Below are 27,995 nucleotides of genomic sequence, written 5' to 3'. Positions count from 1 at the left end.
TTGTTCGTAGACTGCTGCGAAGTGAGGGGTGTTTGGAGCTTGGTGGGGATTCCGGATGTGCCGCATGTTTATGGTAATACTGCTGACTGGTTCTTTAAGCTGGTTGGGTGTTTATCTGCTGATTCTTTGTGCAGGCTAGCAATGTTATGTTGGGGGGTTTGGAACAGCCGCAATGACAGTGTATGGAAAGGCCTCCCTTACATAAAAAACCAGATGATGCATTATGCTTTATCTTTTTGGGCTAATTGGAAGGTGGCAAATGATATGGATGACACTAATGTTACTGCTGTTTCTGGGCAGGAAGTTTGGGCACCTCCTACGCATGGCCGAGTTAAATTAAATACGGATGTGGCTTTGGATTCAACCAATAGAGTTATGGGGTTGGGTTGGATAATCAGGGATGAGCTTGGTCAGTTCGTTGCGGCAAAAGGAGCGAGAATGACAGGTTACTACTCAGTCCAGGAAGCCGAAGCATTCAGTATACGTGAGGCTCTGAGTTGGGTGAAGGACCTTGGGTACGAAAACATTGATGTGGAAACTGATTCACAACTATCTTATTACGCTATATTGTCTGATTCGTTTACTTCCTCTTTCGGTTTAGTTGTAGATGACATTAAACATTTTGCTTCCCAGATTCATGATGTAATCTTTTGTTTTGCTAGGCGATCTGCGAATCGCGCTGCCCATGCTATAGCAAAGGGGGCCGTTTCTTTGTCAGGTTGCGGGGAGTGGTTGATCTTCCCTCCTTTGTTTCTTGAGACTGTTATTGCTTTTGAGTTAATACATTAATCTTTGATCTTCAAAAAATTAAAAACCTAGATTCTCCACCTAAATAAAAATTAGAACCTACAATATTTTCTAAAATTCAAAATATATACACAATAATTTCTAAAATTCAACATATATACACAACAATTCCTAAATTGTGAAATATATAGAAAATAATTTATAAAATCAAAATATATACATAATAATTCATAAAATTTGAAATATATATATACTATAATTCTAAAAAATTCGAAATATATACACAATAATTTATGAAATTCAACATATATACACAATAATTTAAAAATTTAATGTGTGTATATATATATATATATATATATATATATATATATATATATATAATAATAATAATAATAATAATAATAATAATAATAATAATAATAATTCTGAAAATTCAAAATATATTAACAACTAATTCCAAATATATTAAAATAATTATTTTTACTTACCTCTTGCGGTGGCGGTGATGCGGCGGTGGCGGTGGCACAACAATGGCGGTGGTGCAAGGAATAGGTGCGGCGATGGTGGTTGTTGGTGCGAAGAGAATTGGCAATGGCGGTGGTTGTTGGTGCGACGACAATGAGGGAAAAAGATAATGGAAGAAGAAGAAGAAATGAAGAAGAGAAGCGATGGAAGAAGAAAAAAGAAATGAACAAGAGAAGAAGAGAAGAAAAGGCCGAAAAAGTTTATAAAGCGTAAGATGTTAGTTAAATCATTTAATCGACGTCGTATAAAAAAACTTTATACTATACGACGTAATAACTGACATCGTATGGTGTATTTATTTATTTTAAATTTTATATACGACGTCGGTTTTCGTACAAAACTGACGTTGTATATGAAATATTTAAAAAAAAAAAAAGTAATAACACCATACGAGGTCAGTTATGTAAATAATCGACGTCATATAATATAATTTTTTTAATTATTTCATATACGACGTCGGTTTTGTACAAAAATCGACACCGTGTATTAAAATTTTTTTAAAAAAACACTATACAACGTCGGTTATATAAATAACCGACGTCATATCGTATTAATTTTTTTTTATTTGTGATATACAACGTCGGGTTTTTATGAAAATTGACGTTAAATATTTTTTTTAAAAAAAAATATAATTTTATTAATCGTTTTGACGTAGGTTTGACAAAAAAGTCGACGTTATATGTGCCACGTTATAGTAATTTCTGTAATAGTGGAAGTCAGGTAAAAGTCTTGGTGGACTATTGCATCTGGGGGTGGAGACTCAGGGATAACCACCAGACTAGGATGCCTAGTAACTCACAACCACACATGTACTCCTGGTCAACCATTACATTTCTCACCAGTTTGCTACGTAGCTTAGGAAGTCAGAAAATCTAACTTAGACTAACTTTCCCACCAGTCAAAATCCTCCATTGTCAACAGTCGAAACCGTAACCACCAGTCAGCCAGCTATGTTCCACCATGGTAGCCCATTGGACCAAGGGGCTCCCACCCCTTGGCCCAAGCTCCCTGGCCCATGACCCAAGTCCATTAAAATCGAATTATTTTCTTAAGGTCTAATGTCGCACATACTTATTAATAGTGTTTTTTAGCTAGATATGTGTGGTATGGATCTAAGGTTTAGATGAATTAAATTTACAAATTGATATAAATTTAATTTTAGTTAACACACATTTGTAATGACTGATATTCTGCGGTTTGGGGCAAGAGTGAAGTTACGACTGGCCTAGTATGCCAACTAGCCTATAACTTGTAAGGCCAACTATGGACAAATGGACAATTAGACCAAATGTTAATTAGGATGTGAGTCTATGTAAATAAATGAAAAAGAAGGGGGCATAAATATAATTATCAGTATATTGTGAAAGCAAAGCATCCGACAAATGAAAGACCAAAATCTTGCAATCTGATTCTTGAAATCTTGTGAAAACAATAATTGGATGACAAGGCACAAATTGTGTGGTCAACCTATGACAAGTGGCATTTTTCGTTTTTTGTCGCATTCGTTTCATAATCATATCAAACTTTCAAAGTGAACTCAACTTTATTGTGTACTGTACGTTGTACATATATGTATAAATCCCCTAACCAAATGGCTTCAATTTTATTTAGTTACCCCTTTGCTTTCATAGTTTGATACCATAGTTAATTCTCAACATTCTCCTACACAAATTTACAAATATTATATAGTGATTTTCTTCTAATTTTTGTAGTCTGCAGCACGAAAGAAAGTCCGTGATATGAGAGTCATCTTTCACTAACTCGGCCACCCACTGCAATTTTAGTTGGTAAAGGATCACAAAAAGGCAAACTAACCTAGGTCACTCATAGCTGACCGTTTCAAACCAAGAAGGCCAATAGATCGCTTCCATTGAAAGTTAAATTTAAAACTTTGTAGGTATTAAGTTAATAGCTCGACCAATTTGGTTAGGAGTGCATCCTATGTTTAAAGTATTTGAATATGTAAGATGTGTGTGTTTTTTTAAAATATTTATTTAAAAATTGATATTTATGCTGATAAGAACAAATTAACTACTAACATTTTAATAATTCCATTAAATATACTATAAGTGTAATTTGTTGGCATGTATGTAAATTAAAATAATATGTATGGAACAGCGTGGGTTGAAAAGGGTGAGTTTGGTGTTTGTGCAATGAGTGGAGATCACAACATATGACTTGAGCCCCTAAGCTAGCTAGTTGCTGAATTAGATGCATTAGGCTACACCTTACCTACCCTAATCTACTCATTAATTAACATCTTAACAACCTTTGGCTTATGGAAATTATTATTATTATAATAATGTCCTAATTAACAAGTTGATTGTGACACAACATTCATTTGAGATAAGGATTATAGACATTAGCTTTATACATAATTATGCCCACACAAAATTCATGTTTGATAAAGTTTATGGCCCTGTTTGGTAAATGGCTGTTAGCTAATTGGATTAATTAGGAGTTATAACTAGTTGATAGCATTAGCTGATTGTAGAAAGATGTTTGGTAAATTAGCTGTTAACTGATAATTGTTTGCTATAATTTCTTTTCTAAAAAACTAATTGAAAAAGTTACTTTGAGTAGCTTTTTGAATTTTAGCATTTTGGAGCTACAAAAAGCTAATTAACTAAATACTTATATTGATTTTTGAATCAAGTCAAAAAGCTAATATTGGTCAAATAAGTCATATACTAATTATTTTACCAAATAGGACCATATATCTTTTTAATTTGTAGGTGATGAAAGAAATCTATAGCTCCTACATGTGAGTATGCATTGGGTAACTCTGTTTATATGTATCAACTAATTTTATCAAATATTATTCCTAATCATAGTAATTATCTTAATAGTTTTAAGTTTTAACTTTTTAATTTTCACCTAATTTTTAATAGTTACTCAAACAGAGCCAAAGTTTAGGTGTGGGTCCAGAGAGATACATTGATTTGGATCATTTTTTTGCGGTTGACTCTCTACTAAAACAGAGCGGTAACCCTTCAATTTCATGTCAATTCCTGCCCACTCACAACTATTGCACAGGAAAAGAAATATTTTTCTTTTCTAGTTAGGCAAATCTATATATGTATGTAACGAGTTGTAATAAGTATAATAATATATGGTCATTGTCTTAGACTTGTCAATTATTTCTAGAGGTTGAGGGTCGTGTATTGTTACGGAACCCCACCAAGCTTTCTCTTCTTCCAAAAGGTTGAATCCCTAATCTTAAGGATTCTCACACTCTGACATGACATAATATTTTGAAAAATGTAAACCACGGTGACTCAATGACTCAGCAGACATGACCAAATGTCGGTGCCTACAAGAGATCTTAAGAATAATAAATAGTTAACAAAATATTCTGTTATTAAAGTTTACACTGACAGAATGCAGTGATATTTATAAAAGTAAATGATATAATAGAGTGTAAAGTAGGAAAAAAAGAAATATTAAAATCAAAATAATATAAAACATTCATTTCAACAAACAATTACACTAACATTTTTTTAGTTCACGTTAGAAACTTAACTTTATTGATTCTTATTAAGTTTGTAGAAATCATATGGTTGCATTCATCCTAATTACACTTTGTACCTAATAATAAATTTGTGTAGGGAATTGAGCGAACCTAATAATAAATTTGTGTAGGGAATTGAGCGATAATTAGAGACTTAACTTTATTGATTCTTATTAAGTTTGTAGAAATCATATGGTTGCATTCATCCTAATTACACTTTGTACCTAATAATAAATTTGTGTAGGGAATTGAGCGATAATTTTTTTTTAAGTGCTACTGACTCTATTACAATGTAATATCTATTCATAGCACAAAGAGTCAATGCTACCTCCATTGGGGCTTGAACCTACTACCTTCACATAAGAGAGTAATTTAGTGCCACTTGATCACAAGGTCAGTGGTGAAATTAAACGATAAATTACTTCCTCTATCTTATTTTAATTTATATTTCTAGTTTAGTTAACAAGCTAAGGACACTCACCTCTCACCTAATCTGATACCAATTATTAGGGATCAAACGTGTACTATTACACTAAAAGTTATAGATAGTAGAAAAGACTCAACTTTAATTCAATATACTTGTATAACAATCAACGCCATGCACATTTCGATAGTAGGATGATAGACTGGCCCTTCAAGACTCCCACCCAACAATAAGATTTGAATTCAGATATTAATTAAATTAAACCTTGTTTAGCTTGTGGATGAATTGGATTAATTAAGTTCTTTGAAAGGAATTGAAGCAAGTTAATTGGCTTGAATTGTTAATCCAATTAATCTCAATGGGTTTAATTTGGCTTGGATTAATTGGTGCTCAACTGAATCTGATCTCTCTTCCTTTAACAAATAAAATATAGGCACCACTTAACGCTCTACACTTTATACACCCATTTTCTTCATTTGCATATATTCTTTCATCATGCATATATATATATGACTTCAAAGTTCTCTTTTATTTTTATTTTTTAATTATTTTTATTTTTTTATTATCTCATGTACCAATATTCAAGAACATCCCAAGGATATGATCTATTCAAATCCTCAGCATTCCAAAACAGGAAAGATTTTGGATTCCAACTTCACCTATAGGGAAGCTACAAACATGCATGCATCTTTAATTACTGCATCTACTAAGCTATATATATATATATATATATATATATATATATATATATATATATATATATATATATAGAAGAAAGTTCAAATGCGGCGGGGTCTTCCCGTGCGGTAGAATTTCAGAATACACCAGTGTTAACAATATGCACCAACAGTGTAAGGAAAACACACTACAATGAAATGCAATAAAACATCAAAAAATACACAACAGACCCAAAAAAATACACCATATAACTCACTATCCTCAGTGATGTATTTCCGAACAGTGTATGGTGTTTTTACTAGCTCACACCTAATAGTGTGTGTTTGGTGATGCGAACCTAATTTTCCTCTGTTTTTTGTGGTGTATTTTCCTAAAGTTGATGGTGTATATTCGTTGAACTATTGGTGATGCCGCACCGTCGCACCGTAAGACACCGCCGCACCTGAACTCGCCTCTATATATATATATATATATATATATATATATATATAATCATATAAATTCACTGGCATAACATTACTATTTTATATTCGTCCTGAAGCGACTACTCAAATATGGATTAGATATTCTTTTATTTTATTTATTTGTTTATTTTTTGATATTATTTATTTATTTATTATGTATTTTATTTGAACCGGTAAGCTTGAGCAAACTAGGACGATTTATCTTCTTGATCCTTTGTCGATTAAAGTCACAAGACAAGATTTACCCGATACACACTTTCAAGAATTCAAGTAGTGACTGATGTTTTTCTCGTCACCCAACCAAAAAATAAAAAGAATACATTTTTTTTAATCTTATTTTGATATCTATATAATATCCCAACTAAACAATTTAAATTATAACGGTACATATTATTATTATTATTATTATTATTATTATTATTATTATTATTATTATTATTATTATTATTATTATTATTTAATGTTTATTGAGAATAAATAAATAAATGATGAACTATTTTAGTCAAAGCATAAAGTGAAAAGAGTGGTCCAGCCAATGACAAGTTGTGGAATGCACAAAGACAAGAACCCATGCACTAAATTAGAGGACCACGGATGCGAACCTCAACATATTATATTCTTCACCAATAAAATAAAATAATTAATCTAACAACATAACACACTCCATAGCCTTGCATGCTTTGCCTCGCCTAAAATTTCATATACAAATATGGTATGTTAACTAGGTTATAATTTGTATGTTTTGGATCCAAGAAGGATATATTGTGAAAGATGAAAATTTTATTGTTTAAACAACGGCAACAAGATATTACAATAAAGCTTAAAATTTGAATAAAATACAATACATGCAAACTTCATAACTCAATATGATAAGGCCAAAAAAAAAAAAAGCCAAAATTCGAAGAGTACAGTTCTAAAATGCTAACAAATAACACCATATGCAACTTTGTCATCATCCGTACTTCTGACAAGATTAAATATGTGAAACCCATTACTTTAATTCCTAAAATTGAAATTCACTTGACAAGATTAAAATTATAAACGAATTACACACTCAAAAATAAATCTCAAAATAATTACTTACAAAGTAATTTATGTCATTTTCTATAGAATTACTCCATAAGGTCATAATTACTCCAATCCCAGGCTATAAGAATCAATACCTAGCGAATTTAACATGATGATGTCAACAAAACCTCACATTGATCAATGTGTCAAAAACAAACCACACTTGCCTATTATTATTATTCCCATTCAACTAACAATGCTTGCATAATCAGATTCAATCTTTGGAAAGGGTCAAATCTTTAGTGAAGAATTGGAATATTCTTTTTAGCAAGGCTATAGGTAGCTCCTCTCCCCACCCCACACAAACAATTCTCAATTGGACTAGACAATAGACATGTATGGCATCGAATCCAATCATAGTTGGAGTAATATATATTACTAATATTATAAACACAAGTGGGTTAGGTATTAACAACAGCTAGCCTGCGCACTTAGGCCATCAAATAATGTACTTCCATGCTGCCATATCTTGGTTTCAAGATATTAAGGTAATCTTAACCCATGATTCAAGGTTCTGTTCTCCACCATATATATATATATATATATATATATATATATATATATATATATATATATATATAGGGATGCACTCCTGTGCGAATAAGTGCCCAGGAGCGAATATGAGAATGAATCAGCGCTCGACACGTGTCCTCGGTGCATGTAAAATGTGTTATATGTGCAAGTAGTTGGTGCACCTATGCAAGTAAAAAATGCAGGTAAAATCACTTACAAGTGCACCTACTTTTACCTATAAGTGCATTTAATTTTGCCTTGTTAAAATTCACTTATTTGAATTCATTATTGCAGAGGAGTTCGTTAGTACCCGAGAAAATCACCCGCAAACATTCATGCGGGTAATTAATACTCGTGAAAACCACCCGCAAACATTCATGCACCTAGGTGCACCTACTTATAACTATAGGTGCAACTACTTATAACTATAGGTGCACTTTGTATTAATGCTCAGTGTAAATTTTACTTGCACCTATAATACATTTTACATACACTTGTAATACATTTTACTTGCACTTCGATATTCAATTATTTACAAAAATGCCACCGTATTTTTTTTTTAATCCATTTGATCTGGACACGTGTTGCGCGTTGATTCATTTGCATATTCCCTCCAGGGCGCTTCATTCGCACCCGAGTGCAACTATATATATATATTTATATGCATGTAGAATCACTTGCATTTTATCTCATTATTAGGCTGTCCTTATCCGTGTAATACTCTCTCACTTTCAAAAGTGATATCACTTGCATTTTATATTATAAATATAATAATAAAGTACTAATAAAATAACAAATAAAAAATAGAAAAGGAAATAAAAGACAGTTGCAAACTTGCTATTATAAGAAGCTTCCAAGCCATAAGCTAACAAAATAAAACAAAAAATAAAATAGAAATCTACATTACCTTTTACATTATCTTGAATGTATTTCACTTGCTGGGATGAAAATAGCTTTGGGTATCTTTTTTTCTCAATGGATTGATTGCGTCGCTCTTTCGGATTCGATATTTTATACTATGCCTCTTCCGATTTGAAGTTGGTCTGTCATCTCCAAAAGTAACAAAAATCTGAGCTAAAGCTAGATATTTAGTTCTGCTACTTTTAGTTTTGCCTATATATATGCATGTAGAATTCTAATGCCTATCATCAAATCCGGTGAAAAGATCTGACAATATATATGCTGCTGCCATAACAAATATATATGGTTAACTATGCGGATAAAACATGATTATTGTATCAAGATATCACGCATTCAATTATTATCAATATTCTCTCACAAATTAAATTTTATTTTGGTTGCCATCTCTCTTCATAGATAAACAATTAACCATTACATATTTGAGAAATTTTAAAAATTAGTATAATGAAAGTGAGTGGTTTATGATTTTGAGTTTTTGGCCACCAAGCCTTATTCATTAGAAAAACTAACTATTTTTTCTTTGTTTATTTTTATTAGTATATTTTTGTCTGTTTAATAATTAAACCAGAGATATAAAATGAGACCATAAAATTAATAAATTTTGACAGACTCATTAAGCGAGAAATCAAAAGTGTCTCTTTGTAGACAACTCAAGAAATAAAATTATGATACTAATAACACATAAAGTAAGTCTACTATTATCTTATAAGTTAAAGTTATGTTGTGAGATAAATTCTTATTACACATTCGTACAATTTGTTCATGGGTGAGTCTCTTGGTCAAGATGGAAGCGTAATACTTATGTCAAAATATAATACTAATTTGGAATAAATTCTTCATTACTTATAATGAAAACAGTAAATCAAAATACAATATTTAGGAGTTGAGTAGTTATTTATGATTTTTATATTTGTGTATATAACACATCATGGGGTTTGGATAAACTTTTATTACACATTTTGTTTTTTGACAACTCATATTTAATTTTTTGATTTTGTCGGGCTATATCTTGAATTCTAAGAACCTGCCCCCCCCCCCCCCCCCTCCCAGTCCAATAGTAGGTTGAGCAAATTCAAATTTAAAACTCAACACCAAACTGCCAGCTTCTGCATGCACACAAGAAGTCTAACCCAAACCCAAACCTCCAATATTCGTTGCAAGAATTGAATCTCCACGTAGCCGCTTAAAGCAAGTCTCAAGTGAACCTTCCCATTCACTATACCAATGCTTTAGGCGCTACACATTTTGTTTATCGTGTAGTGCCTTAAGTTTTTGTATTGTATACTCGATCTCCCTCTCCCTCCCCCCCCCCCCCCCCCCCCCTCTCTCTCTCTCTATATATATATATATATATATATATATATATATATATATATATATATATATATATATGATTAGGATCAAATGACAAATGAGAACTATCACGGCCCTCATGTGAAAACTGTAAACAACTTATTGTGCATATTATAATTCTTAATTATGCAACTGCTGATATTTGATTGTACATTTACGATTTTGCGTATAACTGATTGTGCACTTGAAAAACTATTATCAAAAATATATTGTAAAGAATTATTATAAAAAAAGTGCGGTGGCATTATGTAATTATTTTGTAATTACAATTGTGCAACTTGTAATGCTTGATTGTGTAACCGCTAATACCTAATTATTTAGTTCGCACGTTCACATGGGAGCAGTGGATATGGGCACACTCTTGTGAGAACTATCGTCAAGAGAGAACTATAAATTAAACTAATCCAAGCTATCCATCTTGAAATATCTAACAGATCATAAGTAATTTAGAAGAAAAAAAAATGTAGTGTCATTTTTGTAAATAACTCAAATTTTAAAGTGCAAGTAACTGGTGCAAGTAAAATCACTATAACGTGTAAGCTTTAACACTATAGAGAGTAAGTGATTAATTTTTACATTCGGTGCAATTAATTATAACGTATTAATTACACATAATATTGTTGTTCGAGTATACATACTTTATATTGTTACACTCTATAATATTATTAATTACATTCAGTAGTGTTATTATTTACACTTAAAATTCTAATTATTTACAAAAATACTATCACATTTTTTACCTCTCATCTCTCACTATATATGACAATGACCGGAATTCTCTAAGAAATTTCTATCATATATCCATACATAAAAAGAAGTCAAAGTTGGAATTGCAAGTGGAGTAGGAAAGACCGAATAAGTGTTGGAATTTCACATCACTCTACTTTTTGTATAATAAAATATCATTGAATATTTGGTGTTTTTCTTATTATTATAAGCAAATGGTGTATGCCTTTTCTGCCATGCGGATGCTACATGACATGATAATACAAGACAACCAGAATTCAAAGATAATGAAGACCGACAAAGTTTAAGGTTAGTAAATGTTGTACATTATATATATATTTCCCATATGGAATATGATAACACAAGTTTATTTTTTTAATTTTTTTTAACAATTTATTGACATACAAGTCAATAACAAAATTAATTAGCTAGACCCGTATACTAGGCTGAAATTTGTTACCTACCCTCTCTTTTTTCATGAATGGACGTTATGAATATTATACTACTCGCATATAATTGATTAAGAGAAAATGGTAAAAAAAGAGAAAAATTAATACAAAAATATCGGGTTTGTGTTTAATCTTAACGTGGCTTGTATAATTAATGAGTGGACATGTTAAAAGCCCATTAAAATTCATATCATAATAGATCAAACATATTTAATTGTTAAAGGAACTTGTTAATAATAGCTTTTAGTTATGATTTTTTAGATATTAGTTTTATCATTTTATGAATATTATGTTATGTTATGAATTAAATATCTTTACTATTTTGTTGATTTAATTGTAGATTTAATAAAAAAAAAATTTATTTTATTTTATTTTTTTTTAAAATTATATACATGTCTAACTGATTTTAAACATACTATCTCGTATAGACACCAAGCCTTTTAACTATGCATGCAAATCTATCATATCGACCTGTTTAATTCGTTTAAAAATCGTGTTCACATTCATGTTTAACTTTATCATGTTTGTTCTCGTATGACTATCGTGTTAAACTGTTCATGAACCCCATTTACCTAAATTTGGTAGTTGTGATATTGGTGAATGCAAACATGGCTTATACATGAGTGCATGCAAAATAATGTATGGTAATTGGTGTATGTATGTGTTCATAGAAGGGATCGAGCTGAGAATGAAATTAAAGGCAGCTAAGATATGCATACATAGATGCATTTTCCAGGAAGTTGCCTGTCGGTGGTATCACAGTCACAGATTCCACGCATGGAAATTTCATTCAACTAAACAACAATAAACTTCTGTAAATGAGTCAGTCAGTCAATTTATCATAAAATAAGACCTGGTCGGATTGTCGGAAAACTGACGTATCACACAGTGTTAGCGTGCAAGCTACACTCCTTAATTTTATTTCTTCTCATGGATTTTTTTTTTTAAATAATTCTTTCAAACACATCAATAACGACTATAGGAATTTATTTTAGTAATGCGCACAAGAAATCTGCTCACTTTCGACATAATTTTCACACTGCGGTCGTCGAGGTTCAAACCTTGGTCTCTTCTCTTAAATACTGCCCACTAAACCATTGAGCTAAGCGCGTATGGGTTTCATAATTATTTTTATAAATATCGCTTTAACTGGATATCGAACCCACCTGGCCATGACCTCCATTTAGAAGAGTCACTTCGTGCCACTAGACCACAGGGTCATTGACAACGAGTATAAAAATTAGTTTGATATATATATATATATATATATATATATATATATATATATATATATATATATATATATATATATATATATATATATATATATATATATATAGGATTATTTTCAAATACAAACTCCCCTTAAAATATAAACTGTGTGCATGTAAGTATGTTAATGTGTGCACGAGTTAATACCAGATTTTGTTGGCAGTGTGCCCAGTGTGCATGCAAGCATGTTAATGTGTGCACGGGATTTGATGGATGGTTGTGATTTTTTCCTCCTACGCGTTGTGTGCATGTAAGTATGTTAATGTGTGCACGAGCTTTGATGGATGATTGTGATTTTTCCTCCTGCGCGCTGTGTGCATGTAAGTATGTTAATGTGTGCACGAGCTAATCCCAGAAATTGTTGGCAGTGCGCCCTGTGTGCATGTAAGTATGTGAATGTGTGCATGAGCTCAAGTTTGTATTTTAAGGGGAATTTGTATTTTAAGGGGTTTGTATTTGAATGCAACCCTATATAGAATCCGGATCAGGTGAGGACGTGAGGACTAATCTTGTGCGTTTATTTTTTTATTTGGATGGTCCAGATTTGAGTTCTTGAGATGACATGGATTGATCTTTTTTGTTAAAGTGGGATAATAGTGTCTTTTTCTATTTTTTTTTAAGTGTGAACGCATGTATAATCATTGGCCAAATTGGTTTCTTATTTTCTTGGATCATCACCGTTGCAATTTGGAGCCGCGATTTCTTCATCATTGATTGAGTGTTCGCCCATGCAAACTAATCAGTATTTTTTATTTTTTTTTCGCTTGTTCTTTTGAGTATAATATTGTCTATATTTGGATTGTCGTGCATATGTATAAATGCCTGGGTAGTACGATTGTGCATTCGTGTGTGCTGATTGTGCAACCTAATGTTGTAAGTTGTGCACTATAGGCTAGGGAGTTGTGCATTATAGCACATAGTTCAATGCATCGTAGAACATTGGATGTTCACTGTATGATTTTTTGGCGGGGTTTGAATGCACAACAATGAAGTTATTGATGCACAACACTCAGTATAGGAATGCACAACATTTTGTATAGGAATGCACATTTTTTAATAAGACTGATTTGCCCTAAATTTATATATTTTAATATTTTAAAGGGATTTGTTTTCTTAATCCGTGTGATTTGTTTCTTTTAATCTCAATCATACATCATTCTGATTTAATGGTCTGGATTAGTCCTCATGTCCTCACCTAAGATTAGGTCCTCACCTGATCCGGACCCTATATATATATATATATATATATATATATATATATATATATATATATATATATATATATATATATATATATATATATATATATATATATATATATATATATATGGACGGAACCAGAAATTCTATTGGGGGGGGAGGGGGGGGGGGGGGGGGGCGAAAAATTACTGATGAATCCAGAAAATTTTTCTAATAAAGGTGAAACATTAAAACAAAACAGATAATTTAAAAATAAACAAATAAATTACCTAAGAAATATAGTTGTAAATATTGTTGGATATGGACGAAAAATAAAACACATCGAAACTTTATAAAAATATTCATAATAAAATATGAAACATAATTAATTTGATGAATAGAAAACACATTGATGCTAAGATTTGAACCCTTGACCTTTACGATTACAAAACATATACTCTACTAACTAATCTAACTTACTTTTTATTGACATTTAGTTTTTTTTTTTTTTTTTTTTTTTCCTTTTTTTAATACTAAAACATGTACTATATATACATATATACATACAAAGACTATATATGGCGGGGTGGGGGGTGAGGTGAGGGGGTGGGGGAGGGGCAGCGGCCTCCACTGCCCCCTTTGGCTCCGTCCCTGTAATATATATATATATATATATATATATATATATATATATATATATATATATATATATATATATATATATATATATATATATATAATATTCAATTATTAAATTATTATCGTAATTAATGAATATTTAACAAATATAATTATATCACTGCTTGAAATTATGTAATTTTTGACTACCTGAAAGTGATCTTAAATCAAGTCGAAAGTAAAAAGTGGTTGGAAATAGTAACAAAGATTTTTTCGGATACCAAAAATGGTCAGACCAAGACTTTCGACTTGATTTAAGATCACTTTCAGGTGGTCGGAAATTTCATGATTTCCAGCAGTGGATCCCTAAAAAAACAAAATATATATATATATATATATATATATATATATATATTAATTATAATTACAATAAATGACAACACATTTAAATAAAGTAAATAATAATGATAAAACACTGTTTATAAGATAGGGCAATGATGATATCTTGATGGTAAGAATTGGCATCTTGACTTATAAAGGTTTTTTTTTTTTTTTTTTTTTTTTTTTTTTTTTAATGACTTATAAAGTTAATAGCTAGAAGCCAAACGTACGTAATAGCTCCATAGTTGGATGTCATTGCATATGCCTTTAATTGATTCCAGAGACCTAATTACTCATACACAATTCATGAAAAAAATAAAATAATAACTGTTAAAAGATATGTGTCGTGCTAATTAAAGGTTTAAAGTGATAATGTAAATATACATTTATTATTTTATATATTTTGTACTCCATACGTTCCTCAAATGTACGGTTATTATTATTATTATTATTTTTGAGTTGAGTAATTTTTTATTTTTTTTATCGAATAACATGAAGATTCGAAGTTAAATCTTTTTTAATTTCTTGCTTAATTAATACTAAATTTAGGGATATGCATGTCTTTCATTTGATTTTAAAAAAAATTAAGTAGAGATATAGTATGACTACATATTTTATGATCATCATACATACATACGTACGTACGTACGTACGTACGTACATACATACATACATACATACATACATACATACATACATACATACATACATACATACATACATATATATATATATATATATATATATATATATATATATATATATATATATATATATATATATATATATATATATATATATATATAACCATGCATCACGGGTAAATTTAAACCATCAATCTAATAGATCAAACGGTTGAAAATGAAGAGAAAAAAGAAAAAGAAAAAGGAAAAAAGATCTGGGCGTTTTCATAAATATTACAAATTTTAAAACTGTGTAATATTTATGAAATGACCCCTCTCATTTTTACTTGATTTCCTATCCATCAATCTTGCAGATCGATGATTTGGATTCATCCACAAGTTCTCACCTCGGAAGTGGTTCTTATATGAACCTGGGGGTCGATGACCCTGGAGGGATTCAAACTTTATCATGCACTATTATATTCGCGTTCTCACCTACCAACAATGAAGTCGAGTACGAAGCTGATTGCAGTATATTTCTCAAACAAATAATTACCCGGAGTATCGGGTTATCGATTCACTAGGAAGTGGGGCGTATTAAGCACTAGCTACTAATTTATTCTTGTGAAGCTAATCCTAATGAATAGCATGGATGGTTGATTAATTTTAAACTAATTAAAAGCAAAGTAGCAGGTTTGTGAAAACATTAGAGAGAGAATGGGATTCTTGTTATTCAAGTATTAAATCACCTACTGCCAATCTTAAGAACAATATTAAATCTGGGTTTAAACTGTGATAATGCAAACAAGGGAAAGAGTTACTCTCGTAATCTCTAACCTAAGTGAATATTCACTCACGTGATATAAACACCAAACAATGAAAGAAATAGCATTCAATATAAACTCTTAACTACTAGTCTACGGGGTGTCACACCTAGACCTGAACGAACTCACGTGGTCTAACTTGATGTTACCCATATTGTTACCTCATTCGCCTTAGGGATGTATTTTTTTTCCTCTTGATCATAAAAATGCTCTTCTAAATTAGCGACAGTGTACGCTCTAGAGATTTCAATATAATCATAGAAGCCTACCAAATTGGCCTCCGCGTAAGATTTAAAAGCTGCCGATAGGCTCAGGTAGGTATTCCTCAAAACCCAATCATGTCTAACAAAAAAAAAAGCGTTTTCCACCCCATGTTGTTTATGAGAAGGTGAAAAATGCTACAGTTCAATACCTTTGATTGAATAACTAAAATACCCCCCCTCCCCCCATCCTTGACAGGAAAAAAAAAAAAAAAAAAAAAAAACTCAAGAGTACAAGGGATTTGATGCGGGGCATAGATTTTTTTTGGAAACACACCAGTATTCTGTGGGAGTTGGGAGCAATTTAGCTTGGTATTACACCATAGTGGCATAAAAATTCCTGAAGAAAGGGAGTGACCATGAATAATAAAGGAGATTTAAGAGAATCTACATGGATCCTGATTCAATTGCCTTTATGGCAGTCAACAATGTTACTTAAGCACTTACTTGCATTATAAACTACTTGCACTTATGGCAGTCAATAATTCGTATATGCACTTATGGCAGTCGAGGTTGGCAAGGGTTTGGAGGAGCTGGTATCGCTCTATCGCTCTCGTATTAAAAATAAAAAAAACTATGGCAACCACGCGACAGAGTAGGGGGCTAAATGTTTCGAGATGGACTAGAGAGTAGTGAAAGATTTAATGAGGGGTGTTAGTTTTTTAAGTTTAAAACCCCAAACATGTAATTGGTAAAATTATTACGACAGGTTAGATAGGTTTTCAGTTTTAGAGTTTGTCAGGGTTTGAAGAATGAAGGCCTGATTGATCAGGTTCTCTGACAGAGCGTCACAGAATTTGTCCCATGGATTTCTTATTAAAGGCTCTGGTGTGCTGGCAGTGGCAGTTTTCTTCAAGATGTGAATTTATAGGAAAGTCCTACATTAGTTCTTTCACCTCAAGGTACCACACGCGTGCCCTTTGGTGGCAAGTACACTACATCTCAGGTACAGCGGGAGCAGAGTAGTGCGGCCTTTGGCACGCCTATCTCTTTTCAATCCCCCTCTTTTTGATGATGTGATTCCTAGTTTGGAACGTGCGGGGTGTTGCCTCGCGAGGCTCTTTTCAGCGATTGCATCTGTTACTCAGAAAACACAGTCCTTTTATTCTATGCCTCCTTGAACCGTTTTGTGCTACTGATAGGTTAGATACCTTTAGGCTACGGCTTGGCTTTGACTATACTTTTGCAGGGGTTAATGATAAGTTGTGGCTTTTTTGGAACTCTGACCTGGCTTTGACGTTTGAATATGAATCTGATAAATCTGTATCTGTTTCATGTGGTCATGCTACTATTCCTTTTGCTTTCTGGCTTTCTTTTGTGTATGCTAAAACTAGGGACCGCTTAAGGGTTCCTTTATGGGCTGAGCTACTCTCGGTCTCAAATAAGATCCCTTCTGGCGTTCCTTGGTCTGTGGTAGGTGATTTTAACTGCTTGCTAAATGTGGACGAGAAAAAAGGGGGTCTTCCTTATCCTCATAGGAAGACTACTGATATTCGAGAGTGTGTCAGTACGCGTGATCTGATTGAATCTTATGCCTACGGCTCCCCAAACACTTCGTGGAATGGGAGGCGTAAGGACGCTGCTATTTGGATGCGCTTGGACCGATTTCTTTACACCTCGGAGTGGGAATCGATATTCACGACATCTATTCAACATTTGTCTAGGACCACGTCTGACCATTGTCCGTTACTTGTTACTTCAGAAGTCATATATGCTCAACCCGTTCCAAAACATTTTAATTTTCTTAATGTGTGGACCAAACATGAGGATTTTTAGCTTGTGGTTAGAGAAAGTTGGGAAGCTCCTGTTGAGGGAGCCCCAATGTATGTCTTGGCTACTAAGCTTTCCAAGTTAAAAAAAGGTCCTTATTCCTTGGGAGTAGGGAAACCTTTGGTAATATTTTTTCTAAGCTGCAGGAACTGGAGGACAAGGTACATGCGCTTGAAGAGGTGTTGCAACAGAATCCTAATGACGATAGGGCACTCATTGACTATAACGAAAGTGTGGTTCTTCTGCAGAGACAGGTTTCTATCGAGGAAGAATACTGGCAGCAAAAGGCTCACGTGGTGGCCGTCCAGGAGGGGGATAGGAACTCCAAGTTCTTCCGCTCGATGGTAAAAGAACGAAGGAGGAAACTCTATATTCATAAGGTAAAAGATGACACAGGACATTGGATTGAAGATAGATAAGGGATAACACAAAATGCTGGATCCTTTTTTGAGGGTCTGTTCACCGCAGAGGCAGGTACTTTTGATCTGTCTAAACTAGATTGTGTGCCGTGTTTGGTTAATGATATAGCTAATGCTATGCTTATTGCTATCCCTAAGGTGGATGCGGTTAAAAATGTTGTGTTTGTCATGAATTCTCTTAGTGCTGCAGCCTGCAGGACCTGACGGGTTTTCTGGGGCATTTTATAAATCTTGTTGGGGTATTGTTAAGGGGGATGTGGTTAATATGGTCAAGAGTTACTTCCTTGGTAGAAAGTTCACCAGGTCTATTACTCACACCTCCATTGTGATTTTGCCCAAGAACGCCAACCCGGAGACATTTGCTGATTATAGGCCCATTAGCTTGTGCAACTTTAGCAGTAAAATTGTCACTAAGTTAATGGTGATCAGATTGGCTTCTGTTCTCCCTAGATTGTTGTCCCCTTACCAAAGTGGTTTTGTCTCGGGGCGCTCAATCACTGATAATATTTTACTTGCCTCTGAGATGTGCCATGGTATAAAGTTAGGTAATCAGGATGTAGTGCTGAAGCTAGACATGACTAAGGCCTATGACCGGGTTTCCTGGTTTTTCCTTGTTTCGGTAATGCGTAGGATGGGTTTTTCTGAGGTCTGGATTGACTTGGTCTATCGTGCAGTCTCAAATGTGTGGTACTCTGTGATTGTCAACGGGGTTAAAGAAGGTTTCTTCACCTCGTCCCGAGGGCTGAGGCAAGGGGACCCACTTTCCCCTAGACTTTTTATCATTGCTGCTGAGATCCTTTCTATGTACCTTGCTCGGGTCCATTTGGACGAGGGTGTCCCTAGATTCTCACAGCCTGCTTGTAACACCCTCAATTTTCATCAACTTTTAAAACCAATTAAAGCGTAAAGAAGAGATAAAGTCTACTCATTTAGATTAAATTAAGCGGAAGCTAATAAACAAGTATGGGAGATGTTATGCCACACCTACACATCTATAGGTGCACAAGCTAAGTCTAAACAAAACGTCATAGTCATACTTATAAAATCCACGGCTCACAGGCCAAAATTCTAACAAAAACAAGCCACAAGGAGCTACACTAACTAACGATCTGCTAGCGCGCTCTCCAAGATGCTACTCAGAACCTGTAAAGCAACAAAAAGATAGGGGATGACACCCGGTCAGCGAACATTGCTGGTAACCCATCAACACGCGTTAAATAACATATATAGATAAGTATAAGTCAAAACCATTTGAGACTGGGAATACAGTATATATCATTTCAAAAGCCATAGAGAGAAGTCAACTACAAGGACTCATTCACACTCTCAAAAGGAAAAGGAAGTCAACATCCTTACGACAACAACAAGACAAGAATACCAACTGTAACCAATACAACTCGAGATGTATTCTACTGATCACAAAGTAGAATACATCAAGACATGCTCAATAGCAAAGAAACACATACACACATTGGCAACTACATGCCACAGTGACAACTACTTGTCACAAGATTCACAGTTTCAAGTTCATATACCATGGAGTCAACACCACGGCTCGATTCATAGTGGATCAGTATGGAGGGCTCCAAATCATCAACAAACATGTATCACGTAGTCATCGCAACGACCCGGATCACATGCATAGTGTCATCGCAATGACAAGGACCGCAGCCCAATGGAAACAGAGCTAATAAATTTAAGTGTATACACCCCCTGTTGAGATTCCAAGCTCAATGGGTTAGCTACCATCTCTGGCAACGGGGATAAGTTTTCCCATGTTGCCCACAAGTCACAAGTAACCAAACGGCCATCCAGAACTTCACTACCGGTCCGTTCACACATAAGTCCCCACACTGTCCACTTTACCAGCTCAAACATCTCATCACATCAATCCATCATCCCAACAAGAGTCAAAACACACGGAATCTAGAGACACAACAACACCTAGATTCCACACAAAGTGTGTACAACAACGGATAAGCTCAACAATAACTTAATCAAGGAATAATCATACACACGGGATCACATCAAGGGATTCAATCAAGGGGTTTCAATGAAGGACATGAAACGATACTCAACAACAACAATGGACCTCAATCCAACATCAACATGATTGGCAACACGAGTTGCCAATCCTCAATAGAAATGGACAAACAACACATACTAGCATCAATGACACCAAGACTAGCATGCATATCGAACGGGTAAACCAAAATAGTTCCAATGAACCACAAAGACTCAACATCAATCCAACAAATCACAAGGTTGGATCATAAGCACGATTCAAGACACCAAATCCTAACATGGATTCCTAACTCATCGTTCTAGACATACGAAACATCAAGAAGACTCACAAAAACTCAATAATCCAACAATGGGAGGTCAAAACGATGAGTGAATAATTCTCGTTGAATCCGAATTGATTATTACAGAGATAGATAAGAGATAGAGAACTAATCTAACTAACCCTGTACAATAGCTAAAGGTTACAAAACTAAATCAAATACAATAAGACTAAGTCTAGTGTTACATTAAATGTACCAATAATATTATATTCCTAACACACCCCCTCAAGCTGAAGGTGGTGAAGAAACAACATTCAGCTTGTCCCTCAAAGAAGCGAAGTGAGCAGAAGCAAGAGGTTTGGTGAATATGTTGGCCAGCTGATCCTTCGTAGACACAAAATTGACTGTAAACTCCCCAGTTGCCACCTTATCCCGTACAAAATGGTAATCAATCTCTACATGTTTGGTCCAAGCGTGAAACACTGGATTCGCACACATGTAAGTGGCTCCTAAATTGTCGCACCACAGAGTTGCGGGTGTACTAGAGTGCAGGCCCAGTTCCCGAAGAAGCGACATAACCCATGTGACCTCAGCTGCAGGTGTACTAGGGATGCTTGGCGTAAAGGATTGCGCAAACCAAGGAGGCGAGTTGGGAACTCGTACTAAGAACCCACGAAAACCTTAAAAGTCAAAATGCTAAGGAGGGACCGGGACTCCTCCAAACCATGGACATCGTTCGAGCAAATAAGAGGACTCCTTACAAGTTGTATGGAATCAAGAACTACGTAGCCCATGGTGCTAAGCAAAAGGGTGAAGAACACATTCGCGCCAAGACTTCAAAGGGTCATTAAGGACCCACAAGGAAATGAGGTGACTCGTAAAGTCGCCGAGTCATCCCACAACGAGATTTGGTAACCGACTGCGCTTTAAAAGAAAAAGGGCACGCAAGGACACCTTCATCATTAAAAATAACACAAACAGGGCACAACAATGCCGAACCTCGGGTAAGACATGAAGTCTTACTAAGAATTTCATCCACTAATGAGGAGATGAAATTCAATAAGAAGAGAAATTCAACCCAAAGTCCATCGACTCCCAAGAGACTTTGGGAAGAATTTGGGAAGTGCGCCCTAAGAGATTGGCTTGGTTGACCCAACTCGGTCAAGACCTTGGGCGCATTAAAGAAGTAAGTGTTGAATCACCACGGGAAATTCCCTCAAGAAAGAAGAGAAGGATGAAACCTTAGCCTGGGAAGCAAGGTCTAACAAGGATCTTAAAGTCAAGCAAGCACCAACAACAAGGAAGGAGGATCATCAGCTCTTCGGCGCATCGTGATCAAAGCATCTAACCAGATTATTCACTTGGGATCGAGAAACCTTAACCCATCCTAGCCGAATTCCTTTCCCTCCCTCGGAAAATCGGCCCCTTCCTTATTTCAAAACCCTTTCTACCCTTCAGACCCCATTCTCAATCCCATGTTTTAACGATTCCATACAAGTGGCAGCCTCACAACTTAAGTTGCAACCTCGAAAACTCGATCCTAATTCCTGAATTCACCGTGTCCTCAAGTTTGAAACCCACTCTCTTAGCCCTGTAAACCTAATCGTTCCCAAAAACCCAACACACATAGGCGTGCAAGTATACAATTTCCTCGTGGAATACCTTCTCTATAGGACCACGGTTCTTCTCTTGACTCGTTAACCCTGCAATGATTTCCAAGCTTCGGGGACGAAGCTTCTCGTAAGGGGGGGAGAGTGTAACACCCCGTGTTACGGCCTTCAATCCCGAATTAATTATTTAATTAATCCCGTTAATAATAATTAAATATGATTTAATTATGTTAGGTTTACCTTTAATTAATTAGTAAGGTCCACCATGAACCGTGGACCCTTGCCCGAATAAGAATCTTAAGCCTGTTAGGAATAAAGGAAGTAGGCCTTTTACTATTCAGATTATGATTAGGATCCTCTTTAATTAATATGGTCCACTATGGACCATGGACCCTTATCCCTAAAACAAGCCCTAGCCCTATAAGGAATAGAATTAGTAAACCCATACCATTCAGGCCCTAACTAGGAGTCTTAAATATATAAATAGGGAACTTAGGAGGCACCTAGAATCCCCACCACAATAATCTCTCACCACCCAAAGAGTTCCAAGAATCCCCTTAGGAGAAATCAAGAAATCAAGAAAGCTTAAAGAAAGATCCTTCATAGCCAAGGAATTAATTAAGGCTAAGAGGTAACCCATGTCTCAACAAAACCTATTTTCATAGTTATAATTCCCCCTTAGGGTTTCCCCATATTATTGTGTATTGGCAAGTTATGATGATTATTATTGGTAATTGCTGTGACGATCCCATGGGGGATCTTGATAATCTTGATATTGGGAGATTCTTGATGATTATATGGAGTTCTTGATGATTATGTGTTGTTCTTGATAATTGTGTGATGCTCTTGATGTTTATGTGTTATTCTTACCGAATCTTGCAATTAAAAGACGAACCGTATTCTTGTTGATATAAAAGTGATTAGAACCCTAGGTTGTATCGTATGATCTTATTCTTGGATTATCGGGTGGGGAAATCGCATGTTTGGGTGTTGATTATATTTAGAAAAGCATGATAGGTTATGTGCTGTTCGTTTCTTGTATTTGATTCGTTAATTGTCTACGTGTTGTCGTTAATTGCGTTGTAAAGTGTCTAAGCATGGTTTCGGGTTCCACAACGGTTCCCGGGGCGTAAAGTGTGTGAAAAGAGTCAGTGGGGGGTAGGGGACCCGCCACCTACCCACGGCCGTGAAACACCGCCCGGCAGCGGGTGGCCGGCGGGCGGGCAGCTACCCGCCGGCGACCCGCTGCCCGGAACAGTATTATCTGGCGGGCAGCCGGTGGGTGGCCCCCACCCACCGGCTACCCGCTGGAAATTATCCCACCTTGGGATCCCGGCTTCCCCGTTTGATGTTCCCCTGTTCCCCGTGGTGTCCCAACGGACTCCGTTTATCGTGCCTATGTCTAGTTTGATGTTTCGGGTACCGTTCGTAGGTTTATGAGTCTATTATATTGCATGCTAGTTGAATTGGTATCCCGTTGACCTAGGTGGAAGAAGTATGAACCCCTTAGGACTATTCTTAGTATGTGATGGATCACGCATAGGTTTTGTTATGCGCTTTCTCCCCCTTCCCAATGTGTAATATGGGTTGCATGTGCTTGCTATGTGTTATGTGTGTGTTTTACCCCAATTCGGTTGCGATCGGATTGGTTATCCTGAGTTGCAGTTCAGAAGCTGGCTGCGGTCAGATTGATACTCTTGGGCTGCGGTCCACCGTTTGGTTGCGATCAAACGTTTCTATACGAGCTGCGGTTCGTCCTCTTTCCTGGCTGCGGTCAGATGACATTCTCTTGGGCTGCGGTCCACTGTTTGGTTGCGATCAAACACTATGATGAGCTGCGGTTCATCGGTCGGTTGCGATCGACCCCTCCGTGTTGCGATACGGGGCAGGGTGCTGCGGGGCCGTGTCAGAGCTATACGCGCTGACCCTCATGTATGGGCATGCGATTGGTCCTGTGGCGCCAACAAAGTGTGCTATGTGTTGTGATATGGATGAGTTGTGATTATAAGTGTCTTGGGGATGTGACTATGGGATTTATGTTGGGGATTGTCTATGTTGGGTTGTGATTATTGTTTATGCTTTGCCTTATCTGCCTTATTTGTTGTGAACTGCATATGCTTGTTATAACTGTTGCTTGTGTCTGGCCTTATCTGTCGAGTCATTCCCGGTTTTAAAGCTAGAGTTCGTAGGACATATCTTCATGCTCAAAATGGTTTTCATATATCTATGTATATCTCTATATGTATTGTATTTCAACGCGTTGGAGTGGGTTACCAGCATCTCTCGCTGAACAGATATATTTGGCTTTCAGGCACAGAAGATTAAGTCACTGGAGTGCGCTAGAACTTAGAAGTAGATAGTTTCCCTTTTTGGCCTGCGTGCCACGTTTACGTATTTACGCTTTGAGGATATTAGTTAGTTAGCCTGTGCACTTGGGTTCTCTAGCCCAGGTGTGGCATAGCACCCCGAACGCTTGTATTTATATCTTGGGATTTAATAAGATTCTACCTTTATTATAAGTTTTAAATGTCTTGAAAATCTAGGGTGTTACAGCAACATCAGCCAAGCCCTTAGACTCGGCTTCAGTAGACGACCTAGCGACAGTTCGCTGCTTGCGTGACACCCACGATACAAGATTCGTGCCAAGGAAAACAGCATACCCACTAGTAGACTTCCTATCTATGGGACACCCGGCCCAGTCGGAGTCTGAGTAGGCGTGTACGTCAGACGACGGAGAAGTTGTTAGCTGTAGGCCATAGATGAGCGTACCCTTCACATATCGTAGAACCCGCTTGAGCATGCCCCAGTGCTCGTCTCTAGGAGCGTGCATGAACTGACATAGCCTGTTTACAACATAAGATAGGTCCGGCCGAGTGATGGTGAGATACTGTAGAGCCCTGGCCGGCCTACGGTATTGCGTAGGGTTCTCATAAGGATCCGTAGATGGAGATGCGGCTTTAGTGATTGCTGCTGGAGTGGAGAGAGACTTGTAGTCCACCATGCCAGCACGGGTAAGGATGTCGTCCATATATCGACGTTGTGATAACAACAAGCCACCATCAACAGATATTGTCTCAATACCGAGGAAAAAAGTCGGAGTCCCTAGGTCTCGAATCTTAAAGGCCACCGATAGACGGCCAAGCAGAGTGGTCAACAAAGCTGTATCATTGCCCATCATAATAATATCATCTACATATACCAGGAGATAGATACGTGAGGCACCTGAAGTATAATAGAAGAGAGACACATCAGTTTTAGAAGCTACAAAACCCGTTGATAGGAGAAACTCATGTAGACGATGAAACCAGGCCTTGGGGCTTGCTTTAGGTCGTATAGAGACCGCTGTAGATGGCAAACATAGTCTGGGTGTACCGGATCTTCATAACCGGGCGGTTGACGAATGTAGACAGTCTCTGTTAGATGCCCATTTAGAAAGGCGTTATGGACATCTAGCTACCGCAGAGTCCACCCACGAGAGACAGCAAGAGAGAGCAAAATACGCACCGTAGTCGGTTTGACAACGGGACTAAATGTCTCAAAAGAAGTTCTCACCAGCTACTTGATTAAACCCCTTAGCAACCAAGCGGGCCTTGTGCCGGTCTACCGTCCCGTCAGCCTTACGTTTGGTGCTGTAAACCCATTTACACCCAACTATATTCATGCCAGGTTTGGCCGGGATGAGACTCCAGGTGTTATTATGTAGAAGGGCATTGAACTCCTGATCCATGGCGTCCCGCCAGTGCGGGTGGCCAACTGCTTGGCTGTAACACGTAGGGTCCACGGTGGCAGTGAGAGCTTGAAAGGGCTCATCCGTGCCCCGTGTCATGTGGCAGAGACGCATGACATGTCCCCTTTCTTGAGGCTGTTCCCGAACACGTGCCCGAGCCCGAGGTGCGCGAACCGGGACCGTGGTAGCCCCTTAATGATCCTGGATAGCCATGGGTGGCACATGAACTGCTATGGGAGGTTCATCTAGCGGGATCGGTGGTGGCTCATGAGGTACTAAGGGCCCCGACCCCCAAGGCGTGGTATTATGTGAGTTTACCGACCCCACCTTGTTTTGTGCACCTGTTGCATAGGGAAAAACACTCTCATCAAACCGAACATGGCGACAGATGAAGGTCTTTCCAGATATTAGGTCCATGCACCGATAACCCCTATAGGACGTTGGGCAACCTAGGAAGACGCAGGGTGCGGAGCGATACTCTATCTTATGGCGATTGTATGTCCTCAGATAGGGGTAACACTTGCACCCGAAGACCCGAAGAAAGGTGTATGGAGGTGTTTTGTTATAGACAAACTCGTAGGGACTGACATTTTTTATTGCATATGATGGTAGATAATTAATTAGAAATGAGGCAGTTTCAAAGGCAGAAGCCCAATGTTGTATGGGTACTGAGCTTTCTGCGAGTAGAGCGAGCCCGTTTTCAGCAACATGTCTGTTCCGACGCTCTCAGGAAACGGCACCAACTGAGTGTGCCAAAATAGGTAATTTTTGGTGGTGAGCTTCATTGACACAAAGTGGTGTGCCATGGATAGAGTATTTGGGGTGGCCGGAGAAGGGTGGGTATCGGCAGTAACGGTTCTCTCACTGGAGTTCGACGACATGATTTCGAAAGGGGAGAGAGAATAGGGAACACCTAGCTAGCTGATACCATATGAGTAAATAATTCTCGTTGAATCAGAATTGATTGTTACAGAGATAGATAAGAGATAGAGAACTAATCTAACTAACCCTGTACAATAGCTAGAGGTTACAAGACTAAATCAAATACAATAAGACTAAGTCTAGTGTTACATTAAATGTACCAATAATATAATATTCCTAACAAAAACATCAAATACCAAGAAGAAGGGATCACAGGGAACAAATCCCCGCAATCCCCAAACATGTTCCCCGCGGGTGGGGCCACGGGTGGACCTCCACCCGCAGGTACACCCTGCACCCAAAATTCAGCATTCACGATTTTGCACTTTTAAGGCCAAGTTCAAGTCCAAATGACCCCAAATCTTCCACACAACAAAAAGATATGACTTGAACCTATGAATAGCTCATACAATAGCATTCAAGAACCCTAAATAAAAGCTCTAAAAATGCATTATCACAAGATCATGCATCAATCACTCAAACACATCAAGAATGTCACATAGAAGCCAACAATCATTATTATCAAGTGAAAATAGGTTTTGTGTAGCATGGGTTATCTCTTGTAGACCAAGAACACCTTCTTCAACCTCAAAGCAAGACCAAAGCTCCTCTAGATCAACCTAGCACTTCACCCACCACTAGATCTTCTACAAACTCCCAAAACCCACAAGGTAGAAGAAAGATTTAGAGAAAAGATAGAGGCATCTTTTAAGGAAAAGGTAGG

At 36.3% G+C, this 27,995-nt stretch overlaps 2 protein-coding genes across 2 annotated transcripts; one reads left to right on the top strand and one right to left on the bottom strand.

Annotated features, from left to right (window-relative positions):
* Window positions 1-1,280: 1,280 nt before the first annotated feature.
* On the top strand, window positions 1,281-19,635 carry LOC109150827. The gene is made up of 4 exons (XM_019298803.1): window positions 1,281-1,357; window positions 17,682-18,243; window positions 18,456-18,689; window positions 18,919-19,635. Exons 1-4 carry the CDS (start codon window positions 1,281-1,283, stop codon window positions 19,633-19,635), a joined length of 1,590 nt encoding a protein of 529 aa, XP_019154348.1.
* Window positions 19,636-25,162: 5,527 nt separating this feature from the next.
* On the bottom strand, window positions 25,163-26,350 carry LOC109150826 (uncharacterized mitochondrial protein AtMg00810-like). Its single transcript, XM_019298802.1, has 3 exons — window positions 26,176-26,350; window positions 25,929-26,036; window positions 25,163-25,845 (listed from the first exon to the last, which is right to left on the bottom strand). Exons 1-3 carry the CDS (start codon window positions 26,348-26,350, stop codon window positions 25,163-25,165), a joined length of 966 nt encoding a protein of 321 aa, XP_019154347.1.
* Between the last annotated feature and the right edge of the window lie 1,645 nt (window positions 26,351-27,995).

This window comes from Ipomoea nil, unplaced genomic scaffold (assembly GCF_001879475.1).
Source record: "Ipomoea nil cultivar Tokyo-kokei standard unplaced genomic scaffold, Asagao_1.1 scaffold2280, whole genome shotgun sequence".
NCBI lineage: Eukaryota > Viridiplantae > Streptophyta > Magnoliopsida > Solanales > Convolvulaceae > Ipomoea > Ipomoea nil.
The sequence above is the reverse complement of the archived record's forward strand: the minus strand, read 5'-3'. Positions and strand labels throughout refer to the sequence as shown.